The 25,281-nt window shown below is 42.7% G+C and overlaps 1 protein-coding gene across 6 annotated transcripts; it reads right to left on the reverse strand.

Annotated features, from left to right (window-relative positions):
- Positions 1 to 1,338: 1,338 nt before the first annotated feature.
- On the reverse strand, positions 1,339 to 25,281 carry TRMT10B (tRNA methyltransferase 10B). Of its 6 annotated transcripts, XM_025359152.1 has the most exons (9): positions 25,237 to 25,275; positions 16,906 to 17,120; positions 16,320 to 16,428; positions 15,258 to 15,382; positions 12,575 to 12,727; positions 10,767 to 10,845; positions 10,031 to 10,098; positions 3,980 to 4,103; positions 1,339 to 2,714 (listed from the first exon to the last, which is right to left on the reverse strand). In XM_025359152.1, the coding sequence occupies exons 2-9, from the start codon at positions 17,089 to 17,091 to the stop codon at positions 2,608 to 2,610; spliced, it is 951 nt and encodes a 316-aa protein (XP_025214937.1). In that variant the 5' UTR covers positions 17,092 to 17,120; positions 25,237 to 25,275; the 3' UTR covers positions 1,339 to 2,607. The 6 variants fall into 6 exon arrangements, with proteins under 6 accessions (XP_025214937.1, XP_025214940.1, XP_025214941.1 ...); XM_025359155.1 differs by lacking the exon at positions 16,320 to 16,428 and having other exon boundaries at positions 25,237 to 25,281; XM_025359156.1 differs by lacking the exon at positions 12,575 to 12,727 and having other exon boundaries at positions 1,339 to 2,687; positions 10,767 to 10,841; positions 25,237 to 25,281.

A 25,281-nucleotide genomic window follows, 5' to 3' on the forward strand; every position in this document is an offset into this window, starting at 1 on the left:
TATTGTGTTTTGCATGGATTAACTCCTTTATTCTTACTAACTGCAGAAGACACTTATCCTCATAATTGAAACGGAGGTACAGAATTTAACTTGGCCTACATTCTCTGTATGTTCATCAAATTGAAATTATAGCTTATATGCTACTTTGTAATATACTTTTGTCTACTTCAAATAGCATGATACATTTCACAACTTCCATTAAAAATTCATTAGTCACATATTTCATGTTATAGGATATTTTTGATGTAGTATATTTGATAGATTTTGATATAGTTTATTATTATATAAATAATGAGGATTTCTGAATCCAAATCTGGCCGAGTATTATTTTGCTAAAATCATTTCCTAGGAGCTAAGCATAGAAAACTCTTCTATGCTATTTAGTATATTAACCAAAACCTTTAAAGGTAAAAAGACTGCCGGGCGATCCACATCAGTGATTCTTGGTTTCTAGACCTCTTTGAGAATATGTGAGATATAGATCCCCTGAAGCCTATCCATAGAAAGTCCTTTTTGGATGAAAGAGATTATAGAACTCATTGTTTATATGTTGATAAAGACCAAGGAGCTTTATGTGTTCCTAATGATGTTTTCTGAGGACTGGGCGGTTTTTTTACTTCAATAGATTTTAGGGCTACAAATGGTTTTGGGTTACGTGAATGAATTGTATAGTGGTGAAGTCTGAGGTGTACCAGTCACCTGAGTACTATATATTGTACCCAATATGTCGTTTTTTTATCCTTCCCCTTCCCCCTTCTGGGTCTCCAGTGTCTTATACCACTCTGTGTGCTTACCTGTAGCTTTTCCTACTTACAAGTGAGAACATTTGGTATTTGGTTTTCCATTCTTGAGTTACTTCACTAAGAATAGCTTCTAATACTATCCAAGTTGCTGCAAAAGACACTTGGTTCTTTTTTATAGCTGAGTAATATTCCATAGGATATATATACACACCACATTTTATCCATTCATTGGTTGATGGGTACTTAGGTTGGTCGCATATCTTTTATGATGAACTGTCTGGCCGGTTTTTAAATAATAGAAAGATACTGGTGTAATTTATTAGGTGATCACAGTTCCTTAGGAATTAAATTGTGAAGGGGAGGGGACAGAGCAGAGAAGTAATCTTTTGGTTCTTTTGAGTTATTGAATACATTTCCTGAATTTGCTAGCTGCTTAACTAGCAAGTTAACCCAAACTGTCAGAGTAACTGAAGCAAATATGTCCAACTGGGACATAAGGAACATGAGATTTGTGTAATAAGCAGGTTATCTAACATGCTCATGTGTCAAAATGTAACACTTTCTAGCCGTTTTCAAGACAGACTTTTATCAATACTGTGTTTGCTTTACAATTTAATCTGTTACAAATACATATGAAGAATCTAGTTGGTACCAGGCTCAGAGAGGATAGAAAGATATGTACACAGATCTGTCCTGTTAGGATCCTGCCATTAGGAAGAGAAGTCCTCCATGCGCATACGCCACAGGGTAAGAGCCATAGGAGGGAACAAAATGCTATGGGGACTCAGTAGGGATAGGTCAGAACAGGCTGGATCCTGCAAAGCTTATTACAGAGCTGGGAGACGATGAGCATGATCAGACAAGGCTGGAGAAAGTCATCCAATTTTATGATGCCAGTTTAGTGAATATTAAACTCTTGATATAACCATTTAAACAATTTCAAGAGGTCTCTCACAAATAGATATACAACAGTTCAATTAGCACATCCAAAGCCATGTGGTTTTGAGGCTAATTCCTTGTTACATAAATTTCTTTTTTTTCTTGAGACAGTCTTGCTCTGTCACCCAGGCTGGAGTGCAGTGGCACGATCTCGGCTCACTGCAACTTCCGCCTCACAGGTTCAAGTGATTGTCCTGCCTCAGCCTCCTGAGTAGCTGAGACTACAGGCACGCGCCACCGCGCCTAGCTAATTTTTGCATTTTTAGTAGAGACAGGGTGGTTTCACCATATTGGCCAGGCTGGTCTGGAACTCCCGACCTTGTGATCTGCCCGCCTCAGCCTCCCAAAGTGCTGGGATTACAGGCATGAGCCACTGCGCCCACCACATTAACTTTTTATTACTTATCTGGGCACTTCTGTGAGCCAGGCACTATGGGAAATTAAAAAGCATTCAGTGTGGTCCCGGACATTAGCTTACTGTGAAGCTCTGAGAATATGTCATGCAAAGGCAATTATGTGCCACTGCCACCCTCTGCCCTGCTCTTTAGTCAAGGTTAACTCCAGCACCTCACTCTTGCAGCTGCAATTTTTTTTTTTTTTTTTTTTTTTTTTTGAGATGGAGTCTTGCTGTGACACTCTTGTCAGCCAGGCTGGAATGCAGTGGCGAAATCTCGGCTCACTGCAACCTCCACCTCCCGAGTTCAAGTGATTCTCCCACCTCAGCCTCCCAAGTAGCTGGGACTACAGGTGCATGCCATCACACCTGGCTAATTTTTGTATTTCCAGTAGGGACAGGTTTCACCATGTTGGCCGTGCTGGTCTTGAACTCCTGACCTCAGGTGATCTGCCCGCCTCGGTCTACCAAAGTGTTGGGATTAAGGCGTGAGCCACCACGCCTGGCCACGCACCTGCAATCTTAGGCCCATCATTCCACTGAGTTCCGAAGAATATAGCCTTTTCCTGAAGTAACTCCTTTCTTCAATGCTTCAGGCCAGTTGCGAGTCTCTAAGTAAGTCGACAGGATATCAAACACTGTTAGAGAGTAAACAGAAAACACAGTGACCACACAGAGGAAAAAAAGGATGAGTAAATGAAATGAAAAGGATGTTCTGTAATATTTCATTGAACCTATTCTGCACCATATGTGGTACTAAGGTCCTGCGGGGAGAGAGGCAAGGACACAAGCTCTGCTTACTCTCAAGGACCTCAACCTACTCTGAAAGATACAGGCCTGTAGGGAGTAACAGAAAGGAACACAGTAAAATGGGAACACAGAAGGGCCCTGCCATGGCCTGGGATGGGGAAGGAAGCCAAGATGTTCCTGAACTGAACCCTGAAGATCAAACAGGAATTCAGTGGTCAGTGAGAGGTTAAAAGCAGGGCATTCTAGGTCAACGGGACAATTTCTTTCTTTTCTTCGTCTCCTTTTCCTCCTCCTCGTCCTCCTTCTTCTTCTTACTGTCTCTCTCCCCACCCCCCGCTTCCCTCTCTCTCTCTCTCTTTTTGAGGCGGAGTTGTGCTCTTGTTGCTCAGGCTGGAGTGCAATGGCACGATCTCAGCTCACCACAACCTCCGCCTCCCAGGTTCAAGCACTTCTCCTGCCTCAGCCTCCCAAGTAGCTGAGATTACAGGCATGTGCCATTACACTTGGCTAATTTTGTATTTTTAGTAGAGACGGGATTTCTCCACGTTGGTCAGGCTGGTCTCGACCACCCGACCTCAGGTGATCCGCCTGCCTCAGCCTCCCAAAGTGCTGGGATTACAGGCATCAGCCACCGCACCCAGCTTTTTTTGTTTTTGTTTTTGAGACAGAGTATCACTCTGTCACCCAGGCTGGAGTGCAGTGGTGTGATCTCGGCTCACTGTAACCTCCACCTCCCAGGTTCAGGCGGTTCTCATGCCTCAGCCTCCGGAGTAGCTGGGATTACAGGCACGCGCCACCATGCCTGACTAATTTTTGTATTTTAGTAGAGATGGGATTTCACCATGTTGGCCAGGCTGGTTTCAAACTCCTAACCTCAGGTGATCCGCCCACCTCAGCCTCCCAAAGTGCTAGGATTAAAGGCGTGAGCCACTGCGCCTGGCCAAGGGGACAATTTCAACTATCTTTAACATAGTTGGTGACAAGGAAGAAAACAAAGAATGCCTCTTGGTGGCCAGAATATGTGTCACGAAATGCACGCAATAAAGTCCAAGCACATTAGTCACAAGAGACTGACTCAAAGGCCACTTAAACACAGTGCAAAGCAGCAGCACCAGAACTCACACACGCTGGATGGGGGCTGTGTAAGAAGTACCTTGATTGATGGCCAGGATCTCTGAATGATAGTTTTTCCCATTCTGGTTTCTGACCATGTATTCCTGGATTGGCAAGCGTGCGGTCTTGACAGAGTACTCCCAGGCCTTTTGAAATGTCACCTTCTGTAAATACAGTTAAATCTTTTTCTTATAAAAATTGTCCATGAGTATATTCCCAATGTAATACAGCTTTAAAAATAAGTACGCTATTGTGGAATGGAAGAAACTGCAGATGAGTTAACTGTCTCAAGAGCTTATGTGACAATATCTTACTTTTGGGGGGTCACTTATCCACAGTCCTCCACTCAATACCACTTAGAACCAAGAGGGAAATAAGCAAAAGAGGCACATCTGCAGCTACAGTAGACATCAAAAGGCCCAAGAAGTCGAATCAATCAGAGCCCATTCTGAGCCCTAACTCAGTAAGACCCAATTCTGGATATCTGGAACTTCCAGCTCATTGCCAAAAGGCAGCATCAAGAGAAAAGGTAGACAAGATTCAAGACGGGTGCACCACTGCAACAAGTGGCATTAAGGTGTGAGAACAGACAGCCCAATTAAAAGAAAGGGGCCAGGTGCAGTGGCTCACACAACACTTTGAGGCCAAGGCCAGAGGACTGCTTGAGCCCAGGAGTTCAAGACCAGCTTGGGCAACAGAGGGAGACCCTGTCTCTACAAAAAAAAAAAAAAAAAGAAAATTAACAGGGTGTGCTGGTGTGTGCCTGTAGTCCCAGCTACTCTGGAGGCTGAAGTTGGACAATCACTTGAGCCTGGGACATATGTCAAGGCTGCAATGAGCTGTGATTGCACCACTGCACTCCAGCCTGGGTGACAGAGGAGACCCTGTCTTAAGAATAAAAGGAAAGGCTCTGAAAACTGCAAAAAGGAGTCACAAGAAGTCCATCAACTTGAGGCCATTTAGTGGCGGAATACAGAAACTGATGTCCCTTTATAACATGTTCCTCAGTCATGAAGTCCCTCAGACTGAGTCTTGACTCAGTCAAATTACATTGCTGCCTTGTAAGAAGCACAGGAAAGATTTTCCACCTAAGATTTCAGGATTAAAGAGAAAGGTTCAGATTACTGGGATAATTAACATGCCGAGGCTTGGAAGGGGTCTCAATAGTGAACTATCTTACTCTAACCACCCATCCAATGTCTGTCTATTCTCTATGACTTCTCCTCCAAGAGGCCATATGGCCACTCAATGAACAGCTCTTGTGACAGGGAGTTCATGAATCCTGGGACAACCCACCCAACTTTGATAGTACCAGCTGATAAAAAATTCTTATTGATCTTGAGCCAAATTCTCTGTTTTCTCTGAGACTTCCACTCCTTCATCCTAGGTCTATTCCCCCAAGGTCAGACTATGCAAGTAAGATGGCCATTCAGAAACCTGAAGGCAGTGATCATGCCCCTAGGAATCCTCTGGTCTCCAGATTGTAGCCTCAGTTCTGTCAACTCTTCTTTTTTTTTTTTTTTTTTTTTTTTTTTTTTTTGAGACGGAGTCTCGCTCTGTCGCCCAGGCTGGAGTGCAGTGGCCGGATCTCAGCTCACTGCAAGCTCCTCCTCCCGGGTTCACGCCATTCTCCGGCCTCAGCCTCCCGAGTAGCTGGGACTACAGGCGCCGCCACCTCGCCCGGCTAGTTTTTTGTATTTTTTAGTAGAGACAGGGTTTCACCCCAGGATGGTCTCGATCTGCTGACCTCGTGATCCGCCCGTCTCGGCCTCCCAAAGTGCTGGGATTACAGGCTTGAGCCACCGCGCCCGGCCTAACTCTTCTTTGACTATGACTTAGTTTCAAGTCCCTTCATCATTCAGGGCAAGTTCTTCTGAACTTGTTCTAAGCTAGTCAATATCATTTTGTTTACAGTCCCATAACTGACTGGCTATCATGAGTGTGGTCTAACTAGGTGGAATAGAGTGAAGTGGACCTAATACCTTTTTGATGCTGACACCTGCTTCTCACTCACATGAAACAAAATTTTAAGAGAGAACTTCCAAAAATGTTTTAAGAGATGCAACTCTGATAAGGACTTAACTGAAAGGATAAAACTCCTTTGCATATATGAGCTATGATACATTTTATAAAAAGTCATTCCTTTATAATCACTTTGAACTAGAGTACAGAATTCAAAATTAGTAGGATATTTGGGTGTTGCCCTAGAAGAGCTTACAATTTAGTTTATGTTCTTTGCACAATGATTCATAATAAAATGAATCTCCTTGAAGAAATATTGTTCTTAGCTTATTTCTGTGAAGAAGCCAAACTCCAATAACAACCAAAAAGTTCTAAACATCTCACGAATCTTCCAGTTATTTTTCAGTTTACAGGTGGACAGATAACGCAACGTATTAAAACTGCACATCTATAAGTCATGCACTTCTCACTGACCCTCTGAACTTAACTGCCTCAAAAAAGGGACTGTTGGCCAGGCACTGTGGCTCATGCCTGCAATCTCAGCACTTTGGGAGGTTGAGGCAGGTGGGTAACTTGAGTCCAGGAGTTCAACACCAGCATGGGCCATATGGTGAAACCCCAACTCAACAAAAAATTAGCTGGGCTTGGTAGCACCCACCTGTGGTCCCAGCTACTTGGGAAGCTGAGGTAGGGGGATCAATTGAGCCTTCGAGGTTGAGGCTGGAGTGAGCTGTGATTGTGCCACTGCACTCCAGCCTAGGCAGCAGAGCAAGGCCCTGTCTCAAAAAAAGAAGGGGGGGGGGGGGGCTGTCACCCTGCTGCAGGTAAGACTAATAAACTTTTAATTAATTATTATTATTTTTTAGAGACAGGGTCTCACTGTGTTGCATCACCCAGGCTGGAGTGCAGTGGTATGACCACAGTTCTCTGCAGCCTCTAACTCCTGGGTTCAAGTAGTCCTCCAGCCCTCCAAAACTTTTTTTTTTTGGTGAGACAGAGTCTTGCTCTGTCACCGGGCTGGAGTGCAGTGATGCAATTTCGGCTCACTGCAACCTCCACCTCCCCGGTTCAAGAGATTCTCCTGCCTCAGCCTCCTGAGTAGCTGGGATTACAGGCACACACCACCATGCCTGGCTAATTTTTATATTTTTAGTAGAGACAGGGTTTCACCATGTTGGCCAGGATGGTCTTGATCTCTTGACCTTGTAATCTGCCTGACTTGGCCTCCCAAAGGGCTGGGATTACAGGCGTGAGCCACCACGCCCGGCCCAAACTTTTTACTTTGAAATATTTAAAACCTAAGAAAAGTTCAAAACAATAATACAATCAATATTCATTCCTATAATCTAGACTCACCAGTTGTTAATATTTTGCATTTTTTCTCTCTGTATATAAATACGTATTTTGGGCTGGACAAGGTGGTTCATGCCTGCAATCCCAGTGTTTTGGGAGGCTGAGGCAGAAGGATTGCTTGCAGCCTGGAGTTCAAGACCAGCCTGAGCAACATCAAGAGACTTCGTCTCTAACAAAAAAAAAAAAAAAATAGCTGGCCATGGTAGCACGCGCCTACAGTCCTAGGTACTCAGGAGGCTGAGACGGGAGGATTGCTTGAGACCAGAAGTTCGAGGTTGCAGTGAGCTATGATCACACCACCTCACTCAGCCTGGATAACAGAGCAAGACCTTGTCTCAATAAAAAACAATTTGCCGAACCATTTGAAAGTAAGCTGCAGACATCACAATACTTCTTCATTAAATACTTAAGCATGCATCTAAGAACAATGACATTCTCCTACCTTACCACAATACCATTTTCACTTCAAAGAAACTTTTTAATAAATCTGTAATTTCACTTAATACACAATCTATATTAAAATCTGCTCAACTCTCCCCAAACTGTCTTTTATAAAGCTTTCCTCTCAATACAGAATTCAAATGGGCTCACATGCTGCATTTGGCTATTACGGCTTTTTAACCGTTTTTTCTTTTCCTAATTGTTTTGTAGAGATAGGTTCTCACTATGTTGCCCAGGCTGGTCCCAAACTCCTGGCCTCAAATGATCCTCCTGCCTTGGCCTCCCTAACTGCTGGCATTACAGACATGAGCCACTGTGCCTGGACGAACCTCTTTTAATCTAAAACAGCCTCCTGCCTCAGTTAAGTCCAGTCCAATTGTTTTGCAGAATGTCCCACATTCTGATTTGTCTGTTTCCTCATGATTAAATTCAGCTTAACCATTTTCTGGGCCAGGTGAGAGGGTTCACACCTATAATCCCAGCACTCTGGGAGGCTGAGATGGGAGATTGCTTAAGTCCAAGAGTTCGAGGCTAGACACAGTGAGACCCTGTCTCTACAAAAAAAATTAAAAACGAGGTTGGGCACAGTGGCTCACACCTGTATCCCAGCAATTTGGGAGGCTGAGGCAGGAGGATTGCTTGAGTCCAGGAGTTTGAGACCAGTCTGGGCAACGAAGTGAGACCCTGTCTCTACAAAAAAATTCAAAAACAAGGCCAGGTACAGTGACTCATGCCTGTAATCTCAGCACTGTGGGAGGCTGAGGTGAGTAGATTGCTTGAGTCCAGGAGTTCAAGACCAGCCTGGGAAACATGGCGAGACTCTGTCTCTACAAAAAATATAAAAGTTAGCTGGGCATGGTGGCACATACCTGTAGTCTCAGCTACCCAGGAGGCTGAGGCAGGTGGTTTGAATGAGCCCACGAGATTGAGGCTGCAGTGAGCCATGATCACACCACTGCACTCCAGCCTAGGCAACAGAGTGAGACCATGTCTCAAAAAAATAAATTACTAACTAACTAGGTGTGGTGGCATGGGCCTGTAGTCCTGGCTACTCAGGAGGCTGAGGTGGTGGGAGGATTGCCTGAGCCCAGGAATTTGAGGTGAGGTTGCAGTGAGCCATGATCACTCCACTGCACTCTAGCCTGGGCAACAGAGCAAGGCCCTGCTTCAAAAGGAAAAAAGAAAAAACATTTTCTGGCAAGAATACTTCACCTCAGGAGGCAGAGATTGTACCTCTATGGGTGATACTAAGTTTGATCAAGTTTGGATAAGATGGTGACCACCAGAATGCTTTATTGTAATGGTAAATCTTTGCCTTTGTTATCTGTAGGGTGATACTTTGAGACCATGTAAATAGCCAGTTCCTCCACAACCTTTCTTTCAATTGTCTGAGTCAATGATTATATTAGGAGTGACAAAATGATGATTTTCTAATTCTATTATGCATTTCTTATTAGCTGGCATTCTTCTGTAAGCAGCCCCTGCTCATTTTTTAGATGATCACTATGGAGTCATGGAACACTAATGTTTTTAAAATAAATTTAATTAACCTATCATCTGTGTTAAATATATGTACATCTCATACATACAGGAACAAATAGCACACATCTACATATATGTAAAATATACCCACACATACTTTGTGATCATATAATGTCTCAAGAAGGATACACAAGAAAACTTGACATTGGTTGCCTCAGAGGAAGGGAATTGGAAGACAAAGGTAGGAAAAAGACTTATTTTTCACTCTACTCTTTTATATTTATATATTAATCTTTATTATTTAACGTATTATCTATGTAATATGTTAATTAGTAAATATAAACAAACTTATCTTGACAAATAGCTATATAAAAGAAACATATTTCAAAATTCCAGTGACACCCCAATTATTCCTCTAAAACTCCAACCAAAAAAAATGTGGATAATTCTAGGAGTTTGAAGTTTTGGGATAGAAGACTATTTCAGCAGAGAGGTCAACGTGAGAAGGAGCAAACTACTCTCTCAAAGAACAAACAGCCAGTAAGAATGTTGAGTGGATGCTTACTTGTCAAGATCAGAGTTTTCCTTGCAGAACTGGAGAAGCTCAACAATGGCTATTTATGTAATTACCAAATAGTGCCCAGTCCAGTTCCCAACTCTTGATTTTGCTGACATTGCTCATGAGGAGAGAGGGAACTTCACCGGCTAGAGGGCCAGCCTCATGGGGATGGCTTTCTTCCTGTTCCCTCTGAGTTCTTAGATCCTCTAGATGAGATTATGACAGAGCACATGCCTCTAAAAGTAAGCACTGCTTTTTAAAACACAGATGTTGGGGCTGAAATGTAATATTTACCTTCTGAATGCTTTCATCCACAAGCCCACCGAGGATGTAAACTTTGTTTAGATCAACATCTTCAAGAGCTAATGAAAAAATGAAGGCCAATGAGATCAAATCTATTTTATAATTTGTAAATCCAAAGAAAGCAAAATGAAAGAATTATTAACAATAAAAGTAGAAATTCAATAGAAAACAAAAAGAAACTTGCTCAATAAAACCAAAAGCTAATTTTCTAAAATGGCCAATAAAACTGACAAACTGTTGGCATAGCTAATCATGAAAAAGGCAAGCAGACCCAAATCAACATTAGATTCAGAAAGGAAACAAAAGTAAAACTACAGAAGAATGTGAAATAATTATATGAGAATACTATGATCAACTGAATACCAATATATTTTAAAATTACGTGAAATGAATGATTTTCTAGGAAAAAATAGATCTAATGTTGATCCAAGAAGGGCTAGTGGCACAGCTGACCAAGGATACTGGGAAAGACTGGCAGGCAGTACACAAGGCCCGGATGAGCATGGAAACCCTAAGTCTGTGAGCTGTGAGCCACACAGTAAGACATATCAAAGCATCCAGCAAGGCACCTGCCCATAAGAGGAGCGCAGCTCATGTGCATTACTTTTTTGGTGGGGGAGGAAGGGGTATCCTTCTTGAGGGGCTTTAATAAATTCTGCCACAGGGAATAATGAAACACAGTGTTAGGAACAATGGGCTATACGAATCCATGCATTCAACTACATACCATGTTCTGAGTCAGGAGTCAGGTACACAAGGGTTTCCAGAGGAAATAAACTAAAGCAGTCTTCTTCTTTTATATCTAGCTGAAAATGCAAACGGTCCAATGTTAAAACAGCTCACGGCCAGGTGGGGTGGCTCACGCCCATAATCCCAACACTTTGGGAGGCTGAGGCGGGAGGATCACTTGAGCTCAGAAGTTCAAGACCAGCCTGGGCAACATGGTGAAACCCAGTCTCTACTAAAAATACAAAACAATTAGCCAGGCATGGTGGCATGTGCCTGTAGTCCCAGTTATAATACTTAGGAGTCTGAGATGCGAGGATGGCTTGAGCCCAGGAGGCAGAGGTTGCAGAGAGCCAAGATCATGCCACTGCACTCTAGCCTGGCTAAAAAAAAAAAAAAAAAAAAAAAAAAAAACAACGCTCAAAGTTCAACAGCTAGTTACTGGGCTTCGAGTTTCTATCAGGCATAGCTCTAGGTTTATCAAGGAACTGCATGTGTGACAGACTGACAGCTGCTTCTCAGAAAGTACTTAGTTAGGAGGGAAAGTAGACACAGACATTCAAACCTATTTGAAATGAGACAGCAACATGGGGTTCTGACAGAGGTACAGGGAGCATGTTCCAGGACTACCGATGAGGGAGTAACAACATCAGGATGACCTTCTGGGGAAGGAAATGCTGGAACTGGGTTTCTGAAAGGAGATTTAAAAAAAAAAACACACACAGGGTCTGGCTCTGTCACCCAGGCTGGAGTGCCATGGCACATCTAGGCTCACTGCAACCTCTGCCTCTCAGGTTCAAGTGATCCTCCAGCCTCAGCCTCCTGAGTAGCTGGGACTACAGGCGCGCACCACTGCACCCAGCTAATGTTTGTATTTTTAGTAGAGGTGGGGTTTTGCCATATTGCCTAGGCTAGTCTCGAACTCCTGAGCTCAAACAATCCACCTGCCTCAGCCTCCCAAAGTGCTAGGATTACAGGTGTGAGCCACCATGCCTGGCCTCAAAAGAGATAATACTGACATACACAAAAGGAGAAGAACTCAAAACTGAGGGAATCACCTAAGAAAGGCAAGAAGACAGGAAAGTAAGGGAACTATGTGGACCTGTAAAAGGAACTGTTTGGCTTCTGTAAAATAATCATTTAAAAAAGTACATAGAAGAAAACTGGAACTAGCTGCACTGCAAGAGAGACTGTGAAGACAGTAACAGCAAAACAGCTGGCTGTGCAGCCCTGTGCAATGCACCCTTCACATTCATCTTCCGTGGACCTTCCTGGGGAAGGCCACAACTGCTCAGTCTCAGCTACACAATGCTGAGAAGTGAAATACACACTGGGCATTTTCAGCGACATTTCTGAGAAACTCATCTGGATTCTTGCATGTATATGTATCACTAAATGTATGAGATCCTAAAGAGAGGTGAAAAGTACCTTAGTACTCCCTAAAACTTATCTTAAATTTGCATTACTTCTAAAAGGGTTCCTTCTCTTCCCCCAAAACTCATGTTTCCCAATTCACCATTAATGAGAACAAGAAAGGAGTCATGGCATTTCCCAAAAATATTCCTGGAGTATACAGTCTAGCATAAAATATACAGGATACAAAATATAGTCCTAGACTCTGGTAACAGTACTTTGCCAATGCAGTAGGAGGATGAGAAAAAATTTTAAATGTAAGACCTAATGAGAGGTTTTAGACTTCAATACTGAAAATATAACATTATATATATGAAAAAGTAAATTTAAAAAAATACTATTACCCACAAAAACTTTTCAGATGACAATTCAAATAATATGCAAAAAGAGACTTACCAGGTAACTAGAAAATCCATCATTCATCCTCACACACTCTTCATAAAGGGGACTGTCTATTGTGAATCCAGTGAGGCAGATCCAAAATGGCCTGTCAGCTTTTTTGTTTGAACCATACAACCTTCGAATCTGTCCAGCCAGTCTACTTAATTCCTTCAAAGAAGTAAGAACAACTCAGGGCGAAAACATGGCAACTCACTCTAAATTAGCTATCAAGAAATGGCTACAGTAAGTTCACTGAACGCTACTCCAGAAAACCCCATGAACTAGGAGTACATGTGTGCGTGTGTTATACCTCATGGTATCGCACCTTACAGACAAGAGATAATGATACGAGTCCGGAAACAGTGAGGTAGTGGAAAACTGAGAATCTACCCTCCTGCTGGCCCTGCTGTTAAATGTTTAATATATGAAATTCTTATTTTAGCTTTTATCTAAAATCTTACGTAATACTATTTAAGTTATTAAAGAGGTTTGATTAATATACAGAAATGTTTATAGAACATCAGATAAATTTGGTACCTTCTTCCTAACTTCAGGAGATGCAATAGGGTTGGAAGTTTTAACTTTTTACCCTGAATCACAGACAATGCTCTTACATAAAAGCAGTTTCACAATTTAGCTTGATTTGTTGGATAGGAAAAAAAGACTCTGGGTTTGATTTAATCTGCTATCTTAATTAAACAGTATGGATTTTTTTTTTGAGACAGGGTCTGGCTCTGTTACCCAGGCTGGAGTGCAGTGGTACAATCATAGCTCACTGCAGTCTCAAATTCCTGGGCTCAAGTGATCCTCCTACCTCAGCCTCCTGACTAGCTGGGACTACAGGTACAGGCCACCATACCTGGTTAATTTTTAATTTTTTAGAGACAAGTTCTTGCTGTATTGCCTAGGCTAATCTCAAACTCCTGGCCTCAAGTGATCCTCTTGCCTTAGCCTCCCAAGATGCTGGGATTATAGGCAGGAACTCCTGGCCTCAAGTGGTCCTCTTGCCTCAGCCTCCCAAGATGCTGGGATTATAGGCAGGAGCCACTGTGCCCAGCCTAATAGTAGGGAATTCTTGGTTAACATTTTTAGAGGGCTAGAGTTAGAAGTTTCAGGTAAGAACCTCAGATCTGCAGTTTTCCTAACTTATCTGAAAAATATGCAAACACTAGCACATACAATAGATGTCTGAAAAGAGAGTTTAAAATTTACATACTGTGATGTAAGGCCTAAAATTAAGGCCCAATATTATGTGCTGCCTTGACATCTGTCAAAACTGGGAATACTTCAAATAGCCTAATAGTAAGCTCCCCTCCCAACTCTGCTCCCGTAAATAAGGTCTCCTAGCTTTAAAAAAAAATCCTTTTTATCAAGGGTCCAAGGCATAGTCTCTGTTTATCCCTAAGGAGTGAGTTTTAGTTCCCTGCCAGCCCATGGAATTCTCCAAACAAGCCAATCACATCCTCCTATAGTAACCAGGGGGCACCTCACCCCCTAGATACTACAAAGCCCACCTCACACAGCCCCTTGTTGTTCATTCTGTTCTTGATTACAATCCCCACTTGGCCCTGTATGGTATACAGTATCTTTCTCCCCTGGGCTGTAAGTATATGAGACTCAGGAACTGCTGTGAATCGCATCTGTCCAGTGTCAGGTGTCATGCATTCTGCCATTCTCAGAACTCTAGTGTGGGAATCCTTCCCTCATCAATGGGGTGAATGAGCATCAGTTAAAACGCATACATTGAGGCTGGGCATGGTGGCTCATGCCTGTAATCCCAGCACTTTGTGAGGCAGAAGCGGGCAGATCACCTGAGGTCAGGAGTTTGAGACCACCCTGGCCAACATGGCAAAACCCCATCTCTACTAAAAATACAAAAAAGTTAGTCACGCACGGTGGCTCACAAGGTCAGGAAATTGAGACCATCCTGGCTAACATGGTGAAACCCCATCTCTACCAAAAATACAAAAAATTAGCCAGACGTGGTGGCAGGCGCCTGTAGTCCCAGCTACTTGGGAGGCTGAGGTACAAGAATGGCGTGAACCCAGGAGGCGGAGCTTGCAGTGAGCCAACATCGCATCACTGCACTCCAGTCCAGGCCACAGAGTGAGACTCCGTCTCAATAAAAAAGAAAAAAAAATTAGTCGGGTACGGTGGTGGGTGCCTATAATCCCAGCTGCTCAGAAGGCTGAGGCAGAAGAATCGCTTGAACCCGGGAGGCAGAGGTTACAGTGAGCTGAGATTGTGCCATTGCACTCCAGCCTGGGTGACAAGAGCAAGACTCCATCTCAAAAAAACAAAAACAAAAAAACAAACACGTTGCAAAAAGTTCTTCCACCAGCTAATCTTCCCACAACGTGCTACCAAGCAAATACTCCTCTTCCCAAAGATTCAGTGTCTGGCAAACTGAACCTGAAAGGTTCCATCCAGACCGAGGACATCATGAACAAAGAGGCAAAGATGTTGGGGCTTGAAACAAAAGACAAGGTAAAAATTTGCAAACTAAACCAAACTACATATATTCTCTTCCAGATTCTTTACAACAGCCACCTTGGAACTGAGTAATCCAGTATAGGAAATCAAACACTTTCCTAGTTTTCTAAGGAATCCCAGAAGCTGGAGTTGGCCATATTCTTCGTGAAAGCTGCACCCTTCTGGGCCTCCCTCATGCGAGCAGGAATTCCAGTGGATGTTCTACCTTCTTTGACATGTGGTGGGTCATACTCAAATCGATACACAGTCTTGGTCCTGAGTGTTTGGCTTCCGAAAGTTTCTCTTTGGTTAGAGCTCTCAGGAAACGTTTGCTGTGCTGGGGGCAGATGCCTAAAGCAGAAAGATCAAAAAGAAATAAAAGTGGAAAACCAGAGGAATAATACTATATAAGAAACAAATCTCCCTAGCCAGGTGAGTTTTGTTTTTGTTTTTGTTTTTTTTTGCATATAAAGAGAAACTTGATAGCGGTATAAGGTATTCGTTCATTAGGAGATTTACACACAGCAGAGCAGGGAGGAGTATGGGCTCTGGAGCACACAGCAGGGTTTAAATCCAAATTCAGTTTGTTCACTGATTAGCTAAATTATCTTGGGCGTAATTATGTTACTTAATTTCTCGAAGCCTCAGTCTCTTCACCTACAAAATGGGAATGATAATAATAGCTCCTCTCCACTGAGGTAATCCACGTAAAATTCTTAGAACTGAACCTAGCACAGAGTACTGAATAAATGATACTGTTGCTGGTATCATTCCATCTATTCTGAGCTTATAAACACATACGCTAATCAGACAGTTTATATTTGAAACGCCACCTTAAATTTTGCTTCTTTTTTTTTGAGACGCAGTCTCACTCTGTCGCCCAGGCTGGAGTGCAGTGGCTCAATCTCGGCTCACTACAACCTCCACCTACCAGGTTCGAGATTCTCTTGCCTCAGCCTCCCGAGTAGCTGGGACTACAGGCGCCCGCCACCACACCCGGTTAATTTTTTGTATTTTTAGGAGAGATGGGGTTTCACCATGTTAGCCAGGATGGTCGTGATCCACCCACCTTGGCCTCCCAGAGTGCTGGGATTACAGGCATGAGCCACCGCGCCCAGCCGCAAATTTTGCTTTCTTTGATGTTTTGATTCCCAAGAAAATAGGACAGTGGGTCCCACATCCCAGATGCCTCTTTTTACTTAAACAAAATTCCTACTCTCCTTGGAACATGCAGACACGTTTGCTAAAAAATAAATATGATTATACCAGCAGTCTCATTTATTGTCACCTGGATTTTCTGCACGATTGGCTTTTCTTCGTTCTTTTTCTTGCTTTCTTTTGCTCTTCTTTGCTGCAACTATCTTTTCCCAGTGTCTCTGTTTTCTCTGGACATTTTTCTTATATTATCCAGAAAACAAAATTGTTTGAGAACTTCATAAGCACCAAAAAAGGAAAATGAACATTAGAAACATTTACTTATTTTTTCTCATTTATATATAAAGTTTGGCGAGAAAAAGGAAATTACTCATAAAAACAAACCTAGATTGGATCGTGTTTAGAGAAAACAGAGCCCCAGAAAAAGAGATGTGACCTGGTCAAGGTCACAGAAAATTCATTAGTGACAGGGCCTGGAGTTTAGATTTCCTGACCTTTCAGAGATGTATCAAAAATTCCTTTTGAACTTTATTTACTTTTCCTATGACTCAAATGAAACTAAAACTTTAAACCAGTTAGCAGAAAATTAATTCATCACTTAGAATACACAAAACTCATTCCCAGTTTCTCTTTTCACTACCAGTATCCATCCTTAAAACAGGGGTGTCTGAGACATTCCATCATTCAAGGCCGATGGCCAGGCAATTCACTACACTCACCGAGCACCATGCTGTACTGCCTGTGGCCAGGGTCTCTCCCTCCTGGCACTCGCCTTCCGCATCAATCTGCAGAAGCTGGAAGCCTTCAGGAAGTCCATCTTCACCTGTCTCCTCTAGGATGCCTTCTTCCCCCTGCAGCACAGGTGATTCTACTTTCTGAGTACTCCCTTCCAATCTCCAGTCCATGTGCTTAGTCCTCTGTTCTTTCAACCAGACTGGAAAAAGGCACAATTATGTAAGCTATTACATTATTTCACTAACATAGGTATCTCCCTACATCCAAATAACAAAGTGTTACTGTGTTACCAAAAGATCAGAAGTGTGTAAAATACTGAACCAGATTTACTGGACTGAGAAAAACTTGTGTCTTCCAGAGAAATGATTCAGCAGAGAAACAGTTCAGTAGTAAGGAAACCAAATACACTTTTTTTTTTTTTTGAGACAGAGTTTCACTCTTGTTACTCAGGCTAGAGTGCAATGGCATGATCTCAGCTCACTGCAAACTCTGCCACCTGAGCGCAAGTGATTCTCTTGCCTCAGCCTCCTGAGTAGCTGGGATTACAGGCGTCTGCCACCAAGTCCAGCTAATTTTTTTGTATTTTTAGTAGAGACGGGGTTTCACCATGTTGGCCAGGCTGGTCTCAGACTTCTGACCTCAAGTGATTCACCCACCTCAGCCTCCCAAAGTGTGGGGACTACAGGCATGAGCCACTGTGCCCGGCCCCAGATGCACTTCTTAGAGGACATGCACAACACCTGACATCTCCAATCAATCAATGATTATCTACTGCTGCAGTGACAAAGATAACCAAGTTATTTATTGTGTACTTTAAAATGCATTATATGATTTGAGAGTAGGACAGAGATTGCAAAAGCCACATCACCTCCCCCATTATGTTTCAACCAGTTTATTTTCAAAATCCTTCCTTTAGCAAATATTTATTGAATACCTATTATAAATAGGGTACTATACTAGAGACATTCTGGGAGGATGAACCAAAATATACAGTAGAGTGACATGAAACCAAGAATTCTTTTAGGTAGTTGGTATGTATCAGACTTAGTTTTTTTAAACTATGTATTCCCTCCAACTCAGCTGAGTACCACTGCAGTAGAAAGCCACAGTCACCAATGAAAATGTTTAATATCCCTCAGAAGTGCTGAGGTTGAAAACTATGGACAATCCCTGTTACAGAACACTTAACAAATGATGTCATAATTTCAAAGTGGAGTTCAAAATCTAAGAACGACATGAGTGAGAAATGCTTTAGTCGGCCAGGCGCGGTGGCTCACGCCTGTAATCCCAGCACTTTGGAAGGCCGAGGCGGGTGGATCACCTGAAGTCGGGAGTTCGAGACCAACCTGACCAACATGGAGAAACCCTGTCTTTACTAAAAATACAAAATTGGCCGGGTGTGGTGGCACATGCCTACAATCCCAGCTACTAGGGAGGCTGAGGCAGGAGAATCCCTTGAACCTGGGAGGCGGAGGTTGCGGTGAGCCGAGATCATGCCATTGCACTCCAGCCTGGGCAGCAAAAGTGAAACTCCGTCTCAAAAAAAAAAAAAAAGAAAGAAATGCTTTAGTAAATGGTCAAGTGTCATAGACCAAGAATGATGTGACCATTACCTATGGCTGGTCCTCTGAGTGTAGTCACACAACCACTATTTTATGAAAAATACATCTTAAAAAGTGTAAGTCTATGCAGTATGATTCATGTACATGGTAAAAAGACCTATTTATAATGAAAAGTAATAATCCACACTCCTATCCCTTCCACCTCTAGTGGCAACCCTTGTTAACCAGTTGTTTTTCGTTCTTTTGGTACTTAACTCCTTAACCTGAACTCATATGCTTATATCATTATTTCATGATTCATCAGCTTTGAATGTATTGACTCGCTATGAAAGCTAAGAATTCAAATCGCTTAAATCAGTCCCTACTATTATTATTACTATTTTTGAGACAGGGTCTCACTGTTACCCAAGCTTGAGTGCAGTGGCACAATCATGGTTCACTACAGCCTCAACCTGCCGGGCTCAAGCAGTCCTCCCGCCTCAGCCTCCCATGTAGCTAGGACTACAGGCATGCATCACAATGCTTGGCTAATTTTTAAATTTTCTGCAGAGATGGGGGTCTCCCTATGTTGCCCAGGCTGGTCTCCAACTCCTGAGCTCCCACCTCGGCCTCCCAAAGTGTTGGAATTACAGGTGTGAGCCACTGCTCCCAATCAACCCCTATTATTTTTATTTATTTTGAGACAGGGTCTCACTCTGTCGCCCAGACTGGAGTGCAGTGTTGCGATCTCAGCTCACTGCAACCTCCGCCTCCCAGCTTCAAGCAGTTCTCCTGCTTCAGCCTCCCCAGTAGCTGGGATTACCAGGCCCGGCTAATTTTTGTATTTTTAGTAGAGATGGGGTTTCACCATGTTGGTTAGGCTGGTCTCGAAGTCCTGACCTCAGGTGATCCGCCCACCTCAGCCTCCCAAAGTTTTGGGATTACAAGTGTGAGCCACCGCACCTGGCCTATTATTTTTAATTCTTCATTAGTTACCTTGATTTTGAAATTATTTTGAGATCAGGTTACCTTGATCTTTACATTTCTCTGGCAAAGATTTTAAGAGTACAGTTTAATGAATTTGTGTGTGTGGTAAAATATATTAACTCAATGAGCTTTAACAAATGTCTAAGGCCTGTGTTACTGACAATCCTGTCAAGATATGGAACATTTCCATCACCCTGGAAAGTTTTTGTTGTTTGTTTTTGAGACGAAATCTCACTCTGTTGCCTAGGCTGGAGTGCAGTGGCATAATCTCAGCTCGCTGGAACCTCCACCTCCTGGGTTCAAGCGATTCTCCCACCTTAGCCTCTTGAGTTGCTGGGACTACAGGCGCGCACAACCTTGCCCAACTAATTTTTGTATATTTGGTAGAAATGAAGTTTCACCATGTTGGCCAGGCTGGTCTCGAATTCCTGACCTCAAGTGATCCACCACCTTGGCCTCCCAAAGTGCTGGGATTACAGGCGTGAGCCACCGCGCCTGGCCTCACCTCAGAAAATTTAACTTTCTTCTCCACTTTCCAAATCAGTCTTCATCCCATTCCCACAACTTGCCAAAGGCAACCACTGTTGTTTGCTATAACCATGAATTATCTGTATCTATTATACAACTTCATATAAATAGATGCAAACATTATGTACTCTTTAGCACTTGACTTTTTTCCCCTTAAAATATTTGAGATTTACACATGTATGTATCAGTAGTTGCTTTTTTATTGCTGAATAGCATTCCACTGTATGACTATATCACAATTTATTCTGTTGATGGGCATGTGAGATTTTTTCCAGCTTGGGGAATAAATCTGCTATGAACATTTTCATAGATGTGTTTTTGTGGACATATGTTTTCACATCCATTGACTAAGTTTTAAGAGTAGAATTGCTAGGTCATAGGACAGGTGTGTATTTAACTCATAAGAAACAACCATCCATTTCCCAAAGTATTATACCATTTTACACTGCCTGTCAGCAATGTATGAGCATTCCAAATGTTCCACAGCATCACCATCTGGGGACCCCTATGCAGATTTCTGGAGCTCCTTTGCTACACAGCTCCCTCCTTGCCAGTACCCTGCTGTATGCAGCCATCTCAGCAGCCCTAAATTCAACTGTTTCCTCCACTCAATGACACCGATGCACTCTGTATGGGCTCCATGTCACTATATACCCTCAGGTAGAAAGCCAGGGTGACTGTGGGGCTTCGCTTGTGTGTTTCTTCTCCCTCAAGGATTACAGTCTTGTCCTGACTACTGCCCAATACCTGAAAACAATTTCTTCATATCCTTTGTCCAGTTTTATAGTTTATTGTAGGAAGGTAAGTCCAATACCCATTCCTTCTGTCATAACAATTACCAGAAGTCTTTAATACTTTTAAGAATATTTTTAAACTTCTGTTTCTTGTTCAAGACATAGTATTTCTGACTCCCCAATATCTTTAGGCTGTGAACATAAACACCCTTATATTTCTATCTCTGTTCCTCCTTTAATTTTCCAACTGAGCCTTTAATTTTATATGGTCAAGGTAGGTTTTACATTTTGCCCTGACAAAACAATTAAGTGCTTTGTCTATCCCTGTGGTATTTTCTAAAATTTGTAAACCAAATTTGTAAACTATTTTTTGAGATAGGGTCTCAACTCTGTTGCCCAGGCTGGGGTGCAGTGGTGCAATCACAGCTCACTGCAGCCTTGACTTCCCATGCTCGGGTGATCCTCCCACCTCAGCCTCATGAGTAGCTGGGACTACAGGTATGCACCACCATACCCAGCTAATTTTTGTATTTTTAGTGGAGACAGGGTTTCACCATGTTATCCAAACTGGTCTGGAATTCCTGGGCTCAAGCAATCCACCTGCGTCAGCCTCCCAAAATGCTGGGATTACAGGTGTGAGCCACTGCACCCGGCTGTAAACTGCATTTATATTATTATAACTCCATAAATATTATTCACTGTAGAGATGGCTAGTGTCCTAGAATTATATTTTCTTTTCCATTTTGACTCCTGTGTTTGGAAAACATTTCTAGTGTTGAGTTCACATTGCCTTTCTTGTACTCCATCAAATGCTCAAAATTGGGCCAAATTGTAGTTGTTTTCAGTTCAGACACACTTAAATAGGTTTAAGTGGAAAAATAGCATTCTTAGAATTCAGACACACTTCCTAGCTTGCCACTTGTGAATGATGGGACAATATCTAGAAGATTTAAGTCTCTGCCATAGAGTCTTTCCACGAAATGGGATTAAAACCACCTCACAGGATTGTTGCAAGAATTAGATACCTTTCACTTACTGATATAAAACAAGTACTCACGAAATACTTGCTGCTGTTAACTACTATTCACAACCCCTTCAGTGTTGTTCTTACAGTTGTTCTTAAAAGGTAAATCTTCTGAGTAGTTTTGGTTATTCGTGACATATCATGTGAACATGTGACCACCAGATACATTCCTGAAGATGACCAAGTAAATTACCTTCCAGATTTTCAAAATTATAGATTTGAAATTTGTGTCCATTTGTCTGCCTAGGCTAAAGTTCATTTCTGTTTAGAAATCCTTTAAAACCCGGTACAAATTAATTTTTAAACATATTTACAACAGACTCTATCACAAAGAATTAGTGGCATGTATAAAATTTCATAATGTATGTAATATTTCCAGAGAAATGAGGAAAATGCCAAGCTGGCTGGGCGCAGAAGCTCATGCCTGTAATCACAGCACTTTGGAAGGCTAAGGAGGGAGGATCAATTGAGCCTAGGGGTTCAAGACCAGCCTGGGGAACAAAGTGAGACCCCATCTCCATAAAAAATAATTAGATGGGCATGGTGATGCATACCTGTAGTCCCAGCTATTGGGAGGCTGAAGCCAGAAGATCGCTTGAGCCTGGGAGATCGAGGCTGCAGCGGGCTACAATGAAGTGCCATTGCACTTCAACCTGGGTAACAGAGCAAACCATGTTTCAAAAACAAAACAAAAAATCCAAGCTATTCTTAAACATTTCAGAAGCACTCCACATGAATGAACAGTGAAGTTGATTTTTAATTTTTTTTATATATATATATATATTTTTTTTTTTTTTTTTTTTAAAGATATAGGTCTTGCTATGTTGCCCAGGCCAGTATTGAACTCCTAGCCTCAGGCCATCCTTACACCTCAGCTTCCCAGGTACTGGGTAGAGGTGTGAGCCACTGTGCTGGCGCATATATATATATATATATATTTTTTTTTTTTTTTGAGATAGTCTTGCTCTGTCACCCAGGCTGGAGTGCAGTAACATCATCTCGACTCCTTGCAACCTCCACCACTCAGGTTCAAGTGACTCTCATGTCTCAGCCTCCCGAGTACCTGGGACTACAGGCATGAACCACCACACCAGGCTAATTTTTTGGTATTTTTAGTAAAGACCAGGTTTTGCCAAGTTGGCCAGGCTGGTCTCGAACTCCTGATCTCAAGTGATCCGCCCACCTCAGCCTCCCAAAGTGCTGGGATTACAGGAGTGAGCCACTGCACCCAGCCCATAAACATGTATTTTTAACAAAAGATATCTAGACCCCTGTTATGACAGTTTTTTAGATGACTGAACAGACTTTGTTATGCCAACCATCAGTCACCTGCATTTTTCTGCATATAGGCATTCAGAAAAGAACAAATGAAAAGATAAAGATAAACTAATCCTTAACTGACAACTTCATTTTATTAGGGTGAGAAAACCAACACCAATTTGTTAAATAAATGCTAATTTGTTAATAGCCATGTGATCTCTTCCTCCTTTAAACTTCAAAGCATTTTGTATTTTTACCTGTGTTGACCATTCATTAGTTCATAAACATTCCACTGAGCTCCTCCTGTATGCGGGGGCCTGTTGGGGAATGACTGGGAGGCTCTCTGGAGCTCTCTCTGGAGGTAGTCTCGCTGAGGAGGAGAAAAGAGATCGAGGATAGGAGATCCTAGGAGCTACAGACTTCCACTGTTGTTCTTAAAGACTGGAAAGTCTGTGCTGGTATTTTCTCTCCTATCAAACTGAATTCCTTTGTAGGAGGGCTTATACCTACATTTACCTAAACACTGAAGAGTTCACAGTATAGTTCCTTGAAAACAGCAGTGTTTATTTTTTGTTGAATTGAACTGAAATTTACCGCCACCACTCCCACTCCCTTCCTTTCTTTTCCCCTCGTTTTACCTCATGCTTCTCCAAATCTCTGTAGTCCCTGAGAATGTTTCTTAGACCAGGAACTTGGGATGCAATAATCTTGAAAATCAAATAAAAACAACTCCAACCACCACCAGAAGAGTAATAAAACAAGCTAACACTCCTGAAGGCAGAGCCCACCTCTTTTGTATCTTTGTGTATCTGTTAACTGGCGTAAGGCCTGGAACAGAATGGAAGCTCAGTAAATACTGATTAGGTGATTGCCACCTAGGGATCCTCAGAAAGCAAAGGTGAAGTTGGACATCACAGAAGCAGAGATCTGCTCAATCTGTGTGGGGCATTATCTACGCCCAGATTTAGCTTTTTTTTTTTTTTTTTGACATAGGAATTACCATTTTAACCATTTGTAAATGTGCAGCTAAAAACACACTAAGAGCATCCACATTGTTTGCCACCATCACTACCGTCCATCTCCAGAGCTTGTTCATTTTCCTAAAGTGAAACTCTGTGATCTTTATGTAACTGTCCATTACCCAATCCTGGCAGCACCTTTACATTTCCTATCTGCATGAATCTGACTGCTGCTCTGGTTTGAATGTTTGTCCCCCTCTCACATTCAGCTTGAAATTTAATTGCCATTGTTAACAGTATTAAGAAGTGAGATTTCATTTATTTCCCGTTTCTTCATTCAAAATCGTTTCTGAGCCTCCATTGTGGGTCCAGTGCTCAAAACTGGGACTATTCCTTACTTTCATTCAACAAAGTTACTAAGCACCTGACAGAACAGTACATCCTGGGTACTTGGGGATGACATTCGTTCAGCTTTCATGGGGCTCCAACTATCTGACCCAGCCTTGCATGACAGCTGCCTGTTTCCCCACTAGATTATAAAGCCAGGGAACAATTCACCTGTACACACTTAGTGCTGAGCCTGTGAGCATCCTAAGTGTTTGATAATCATGCTCTTCTGCTTAGAACCCTGCAGTACTCTCCATTTCACTTAAGGTAAGTAGCCCAAATCCATACAATGACCTATGCAGATCATTAAGGTCCACCTTCCAGTTTCCCCTGCACTCTCTGGTTTGCTGTTCCTCAAACATACCCTTCAGGGCCTTTGTGTTCGCCATTCTCTTTACCCTCAATGCTCTTCCCTCAGACACTTACAGACTACCTTCCTCCCCTCATTCAGATTTGTACTATCCAACATAACTTATTTATTTTTTGTCGGAACCTCCTCCATCCCTACAATGTAGGCAAGTGTTGTTTGCTTATAGACGCTCAATAAATACTTGCTGAGTTCATAAATACTCCACTCCGCACCCTCACCCTAGGTTGGCAGAGGCCTCAGACCTTTGCTAGCCCAAGTCCCACCTGATGGGCACCTACGCTGCCGCTAAATGATGGCACATCGACTCCAGCCCGAGAGCACCCCGCCTGCGGGTGCCTCCCAGCCCACAAGCTGCGGCGCGTGCGAGTAGAGGCAGGAAGGGAAAGCCCAGGAAGGTAGTGTACCACAGGCCACATGACTGCTAAACACTGCTTTCCCAGCGTCCGCCCTGCCGCGAGGGAGGCGGCTGTCCCAGGCTGAACCCCGCAGCCCCCAGTCAGCCCCCTAAACCAGCAGACAGCTTACCTGATCCCGTCACCCCAGGCAGCAGCGGCGGCGGCGCCTTCGGAT

Source organism: Theropithecus gelada, chromosome 15 (assembly GCF_003255815.1).
Source record: "Theropithecus gelada isolate Dixy chromosome 15, Tgel_1.0, whole genome shotgun sequence".
Taxonomy (NCBI): domain Eukaryota; kingdom Metazoa; phylum Chordata; class Mammalia; order Primates; family Cercopithecidae; genus Theropithecus; species Theropithecus gelada.

Coding starts and splice junctions, on each gene's coding strand:
- TRMT10B (XM_025359152.1), bottom strand. CDS start 17,091: ATGGACTGGAGATTGGAAGGGAGTACTCAGAAAGTAGAATCACCTGTG. Junction 16,429..16,905: donor GCAGTACAGCATGGTGCTCG/GTGAGTGTAGTG, acceptor GGATAATATAAG/AAAAATGTCCAGAGAAAACA. Junction 15,383..16,319: donor CAATCGTGCAGAAAATCCAG/GTGACAATAAAT, acceptor TTTCTGCTTTAG/GCATCTGCCCCCAGCACAGC.